Source organism: Camelina sativa, chromosome 19 (genome assembly GCF_000633955.1).
Source record: "Camelina sativa cultivar DH55 chromosome 19, Cs, whole genome shotgun sequence".
Taxonomy (NCBI): Eukaryota; Viridiplantae; Streptophyta; class Magnoliopsida; order Brassicales; family Brassicaceae; genus Camelina; species Camelina sativa.
Window position 1 is genome coordinate 18,399,905 of NC_025703.1, and position 6,631 is coordinate 18,406,535.

The 6,631-nt window shown below is 32.6% G+C and overlaps 1 protein-coding gene across 2 annotated transcripts; it reads left to right on the forward strand.

Annotated features, from left to right (window-relative positions):
• On the forward strand, positions 3,444–6,113 carry LOC104766643 (L10-interacting MYB domain-containing protein-like). Of its 2 annotated transcripts, none has more exons than XM_010490562.2 (4): positions 3,444–3,540; positions 4,454–4,747; positions 4,834–5,325; positions 5,431–6,113. In XM_010490562.2, exons 2-4 carry the CDS (start codon positions 4,463–4,465, stop codon positions 5,992–5,994), a joined length of 1,341 nt encoding a protein of 446 aa, XP_010488864.1. In that variant the 5' UTR covers positions 3,444–3,540; positions 4,454–4,462; the 3' UTR covers positions 5,995–6,113. The 2 variants fall into 2 exon arrangements, with proteins under 2 accessions (XP_010488864.1, XP_010488866.1); XM_010490564.2 differs by having other exon boundaries at positions 4,459–4,747.

The window sequence follows — 6,631 nt, forward strand, 5'->3', positions numbered from 1 at the left end:
TGAACTTTTTTTTTTGTTTTGTTTTTTTTTTGTCCAGGTGCATGAGCAGAATCGTTTGGGAAGACTGGGAAGATGAACATTTTCCTCTAATTTTTAATTTTAATTTACTGTATATCTTTTGTTTCCTTTATGTATATATAGACATTTGTTTTTTGGTTTTTGTTTTAATTCACATATGACCTATTAAATTGAACATATCAAATCAAACTATATATGGCTTAACGTAAAACACCCAAAAAGTTTTTGTACATTCAACCAAAACCCATTTTTGTATGTTTATTTTTTTTCTTTGCCTATATATTTATTTGTATTTTTTAATTATTAAAAATTGTTTATTATTAATATATAGTTTAACTATGCAAAGTAAGACTCAAAAATAAACTAAAAATATTTTCAACTTAATTTCAATTATGGTCAAATCTATATTAGCATTTTTGAAATATAAAATTTTCAAAAATAACAATTACTTCAGATTTTATTTTTGTGACACTCCGGTTTCAGAGACTTGCAGAGAGGTTTAAAAGAATTGATTTGGCCACCTATGTCACCAAAGTGCACTTATATTTTTGGTCAAAGGTCCCGAGAGAACTCCAGAATTAAGCTTGCTTGAGCTGGAGTAGTACCAGAATGGATGACCTTCCGGGAAGTGGCTGTCGAAACTGTGATCCTCAGAGAAAGATCATGTGGTGATTTGTAGGGACGGTAACAAGTCTTTAAAGCCTCCCGGACGTAGCAAACCGACCGTCGGATATGGATGGGCTCACGGGCCTAGTGAGAGGACGTGAGGCCATTAAGGAAAGTGAGCCCATGGATTGGGATTGGACGTGAGGCCCACTAAGAGGTGGCGGTCGAGGCGTTACAAGTGGTATCAGAGCCGAACCCATACGAGTGTAGAGTCGAGTGGACTCACATCATCAGGAAGTGACGGTCTGGGTGCGAAACGAGGACGTTGCGATCTGTTAGTGGAGGTGAATTGTGACACCCCGGTTTCAGAGACTTGCAGAGAGGTTTAAAAGAATTGATTTAACCACCTATGTCATCAAAGTGCACTTATATTTTCTGTTAGAGGTCTTGAGAGAACTCCAAAGTTAAGCGTGCTTGAGTTGGAGTAGTATCAGGATGGGTGACCTTCTGGGAAGTGACTGTCGGAACTGTGCGAGTGAGGACAAAATACAAGGAAAGATCATGTAGTGATTTGTAGGGACAATAACAATTCTTTAAAGCCACCCGGACGTAGTAAACTCAGCAGTCGGATATGGATGGGCTCACGGGCCTAGTGAGAGGACGTGAGGCCCATTAAGGAAGATGGGCCCATGGACTGGGATTGGACATGGGGTCTACTAAGAGGTGGTGGTCGGGGCGTTACAGTTTCCTAGATATATTACATTCATCTTCTATTGTCTTTTGAAGATATTCTATATCTGAATCCTTTGCAAACAAAGAAAACAAAAATTTAATTTTCATCATGATTTTCCATTTTTAGATTCCCATTTTTAAAATATTATTATTGATATATATATAAAATTAAGAAGAACTTTAAAATATTATGAATATGTAAACTTAAAAAAGTTTGAAATAATATATAATGTGTTATATAGTATACGAGTTATAAAAAGGACGTGTTAGAATTAATAAAAAGATCATTAACTTTGTGCTAAAACACGGGTTAATTTTTCATTTTATTATTTGTCAACACCACTAATATTAGAATATTTGACATATCAAATGAAATAGATTTAAATAAGATTGTGTCAAAAAATTAAATCATTAGGAAAATTTGACTTAATCACATCTAATAAAATACTTATTATGTATTTAGATCTTTTTTTTGGTTCTAATAACTACAAATCCAAATAGAAACTCAAACACTACACAAAATAAACTAAATATAACAAAAAATGGTCATGCGGTGTACTGAGGGTTAAAAAAATAATACAACATAAATAATAAATAAAGAAATTTATATGTCCGCGCTATAACGCTTACACAAATCCCATAATACTAAACTTATACATATGAAAAATGAAATAACACAAAATTATATTAGTTCTAAAAACATTTTTGACTAATAACAAAATGTAAAAAAATAAAGCAATTTTTTTTATAAAAAAAAAAAAACAATTTCTCTCTTGGTATACCGCGGGTTAAAATCTAGTTTGACTAATGATCCAACTACACAATTATACTATTTGTAGCAGGGTCAATCAAAGTCAATAAAACCATATAAATTGATTTAGACTCAATTTCATTTCAACCAAATCCAAGTCTAAGTTGAAGCAATTTTTTTGTCATATATCTTACTTGACCAAATATTTTAATTTATACAAAAATAGAAATAAAAAATCATAATAGAGATAATGGAAAAGATTATCAAAGATTCCCATATTGTTTTTAGCTTCCTATTTCTTTTCTTTTGACCATAAGATTTACTGATTTACTATTTTATATGTAGTAAGAGAAGTCTCACACTTTAATGGTCCAAAAAATAGATAATAATTATGTTTAGCCAAACATAGGTCTATTTTGACTAAAACTGCTTGGTCAAAAAAAAATTAATAATAATGACAATAAATTTTCACTCATTTCATATTTAAATGTTTGCACTTTGTTTTTTTTTTGACTAAAGTACACTTTAAATTTTGATATAACTGAATACCAAAATGTATAACAAGGATAGTCAACTTTTTGCATTTTTTATGACTAAATACACTTTACATTTAGTTCATTTGCTATTTTTACTATGTATGTAGTTTTGGAGAAAAATGTTGAACATCAAATATTCACACTAAAATTTTTCCTTAATTTTAATTTAAATATATAACATGTGATTTTACGGGCAAACGTACTTGTGATAATATTATGTGTAAACTTAATCAAGTTCATGTATATAACAAAAAAAGACTCATGATAATTAACTTAATTATATAACTTGTCATATATAAAAAATCTAGCACACGTAAACTTGCTTGTGTATGTAGTATTTTTATATATGGTAATTAACCAAATTAATTTTTTTTTTTTTTCAAATCTCGTGTGCATAAACTCATTTGTATATCTACTGAATAATAATAATAATAATAATAATAATAATAATAATCTAATGCCTAAACTCAATCATCCACATGATTAAAAACTCATAATAATTAACCTAATTAAATAATATACATAAACTCACCTATGTATATCTATTTTGAAGAAAGAAAACATCAAGCGTAAGAAATAAAAAAAACACGACTCATGGTAACTAAAGTAATAAAAATCTATACTTTACCTATCTTACTAATTAACACTAAAAAATTCACAATATGCTTTAGTAGAATCAAAGAGTAACTGTCATTTTATGCAACAAATTAAAACCTGGCAACATATTAATAAAATAATAAAAAATTGTCCTAAGAGAAGTAGCTCCATCCAGCCGTTATAAAATGGGGGCCCTAGACGTACGCATAGACATAGTTATCTCAGACGAGAAGCACCAGTCTTGAGCGGTGGAAACGGTCTGTCTTTTTCAGCCAGAATCAATCTTTGTCTAAATCTCTGGTAAACGTTTTACATATACGTTGCTGTTTTGTTTAAATCATCAAAGAAAAATTTGTTGTTCTTCTCCGTTACGGTCTAAGATAACTCTCCATTTTAGTGTTTGTTTGTGCGATTAGACAATCGCTAGTCACAGAATCGTTTTCATTCAAATACGAATTAGGGTTAACATAAGACTAGATCTAGTGTAACAGAAAGAGCTCAAAAACTATTGTTATGACTAATTATTCTTTGTATTATGTGTGTGTTCCTCTTCCTCGTCATGTGTGGTCTCCTGGATGTGTTTAAGATTATGTTTTTGTGAACCATAGATTGCATAGTTTTCATCACATGAAAAAGCAAGCACTCGATCTAGTTGGTTTTTCAGAATCTGCACTCCAAAAACTATTGTTAAAACTTTTTTATAAGTCTTATGTGTGTCCTCATCTTTTTGTGGTCTCCTGTATGTTTTTTGTATGATCATCTTTGTGAAGATTATCCTAAGTAAATTTTGCTAGAAAATTGTTCTGTGAATTTGATTGATAAGTCACAAAAACAATTGCAATTGTTTATAGTAGTTGTTTCATGAGTTTCTGGCTTTAATACTAAGATTAGTCCTAGATTTAATTAGCAATGATGTAAAATTTCTATGACATATATATTTGGATGTATATTTTGTATAGATTTGGTTGCGGTTTAAAGCTATGTTTTGAGAATCCATAGAATCACGGAGTGAGAAAATTATATCGCGATCCTACAGAATTTTAACTAATTATATACTCGTGCCAATTTTTATATATTTATTTTCCGCGGTATCTAACGGTATTTATTTCTCGCGGTATCTAACGGTATTACCGGTAAGACCAGTAATATAATATTATTTTGGAAGTAACGTAACGTATGTTTTTTTGTTGTCTTTGCTTATCTATTGATGTAGTAAAGAATTATGACACCGAGAGCCTCGTGGAAACCTGAATACCACAGAAAATTTGTGGACTTATGCGTCGAGCACAAGGCGTTTGGGCATTTACCTGGAATGGAGCATATACTAACACCTTTTGGAAAAGAGACGGGAGCGAGGTTCACCATAAACCAGCTTAAGAATCATTATGATGTAATGCTCAAGCAGTGGAAAGTATGGTTAAGACTGGTTCAGTGCAGTGATATGAAATGGGATCCCCAGACAAAAAAGTTTGGTGCCACTGATCAAGACTGGGCCAACTATTTACTGGTACAAACCAACATTTAAAAAAAAAAAATATATAATGTTTTTGTGTTTGTTTATTATAATAAAACATAGGATTGGATTTGTTACAGGTGCATCCTGAGGCTCGGCCGTATCGGTGGCAGTGGCCTCCATTGTTTTTCGAGAAACTAGAGGTTATCTTTGCAAGTGTTAACATAGATGGTGAGGGTACTTCAGGTAGCAGAAAAAGGAAGCAAAGATGCGAGCATCGTTATGAAGAAAATGATACTGGAAGTGCCGCGTCTAACATCCATCCTCGGTATATATGGTCGTCGTCCTCATCATCACATGATATTTTTGTCGAGTTATGTTTCCAAGAGTCATCAAAACCAACCAGACGTAACGGAAGTTGTTATCCAAAGGAGACTTGGGATATGATGGTCGAGATGATCAATCGGGAAACAGGAGCAAACTACACACCAGTGCAGCTCAAGAACCACTGGTTTAGTACAATGCAAAGCTGGAGGGAATGGTGTCAAACTGTTGACGCTCCCATCTTGAAGTGGGATGCCAATACAGGCAAGTTTGGAGCAACCAACGAGGGCTGGAAGAACTACTTGAAGGTATAACAAAACGTTACTCGATATCTTTTATATCAATTGGTAAATTTGAAGCTTGGGAATAACACTAAACTGGATCTTTTTATGTTGTTGTTGTTGATTCTATAGGTTAATCCTAAAGCTTCAAAATACAGATGGAACCCCATCCCTCACGCTGAGAAACTAGCAACGATCTTCAGAGGTATCGAACCTGGAAATGCTCAACCCCGTACTTATCGCAGGAGAGTGATCCATCACCATTCTGAAGCACCACAGATGCATGAACCAGCTCCCTCATCAGCAGTCTGCATAAACGAGCCAGTCACGGGAGGAAGTGACGATATAGCTGATAATTATGAGGACAATGTTGACGAGGATCATGAGGCTATTCCGCTGATTAGGTTAGACTTGGAGGATGATGTTGAAACTGTAACTCCGGTATGCCACTGGCTCAATACCGAACTGATGGAGAATATTCCAGTGGATGCATCGACATTGGTGAAGGAATACGAGTATACCATTCCGGAATGCATGGAGTGTTTGGATGTCATGGATGAGGTTGAGAAAGGCAGTGATCTTTACATGTTTGCCTTGGACTTGTTTATGACGAAGGAGCACAGGCAGATCTTCTTGCTGTTGAAGACCTCAAGTTTGAAGATGTCTTGGCTGCTTCGACGTCGATACAGTGGCTAAGATCCTATCTCCAATGGCTAAGAAGGCAAATATGGCTAAGAATATCGTATTATGTTTGCTTATTATCTTTATTTTCAAGAAAACTTTATGTTTGGTTGTTCAAGTTTATTTGATGTTTTTATTTCTAGTTTATTTTATATATGTTTATGAGTATTATGCAAAGCTCTTTTCTTTTTTCCATTTTCCTAACTGTTATGCCAAACTCATGATATGGGTATTATCTAAAATATGTTGGAGTTTCCTTGAATAACAAGTAACCTTCATCTTCTTAATGAATTTATGATTTTTTCATATATAGCCATACCGAGAGAGAAGTTATCGAGAAACATGATTTTGCTTCCTGGGCCTCTCATACCGAGAGAGAAGTTATCGTTTAATTTTCATTTAGATTTTCGAAGCTCTTCTTATACAGTAAAACCTCCGTAAATTAATACTATTTAAATTAATTAATACTTGTTATAAATTAATAAATTTTTTTGGTCCTGACTTAGGTCGATATAAAAAATAATTTATTTCAATAAAATAATAAAATAATAATTTTTTTTAGAAATCCCAGGTAAGAATATGGTCTCATTAATATCATAAATTAATAATCATATAAACTGATATATATATATATATATATATATATATATAT

Coding starts and splice junctions, on each gene's coding strand:
- LOC104766643 (XM_010490562.2), top strand. CDS start 4,463: ATGACACCGAGAGCCTCGTGGAAACCTGAATACCACAGAAAATTTGTG. Junction 4,748..4,833: donor ACTGGGCCAACTATTTACTG/GTACAAACCAAC, acceptor GATTTGTTACAG/GTGCATCCTGAGGCTCGGCC. Junction 5,326..5,430: donor GCTGGAAGAACTACTTGAAG/GTATAACAAAAC, acceptor TTGATTCTATAG/GTTAATCCTAAAGCTTCAAA.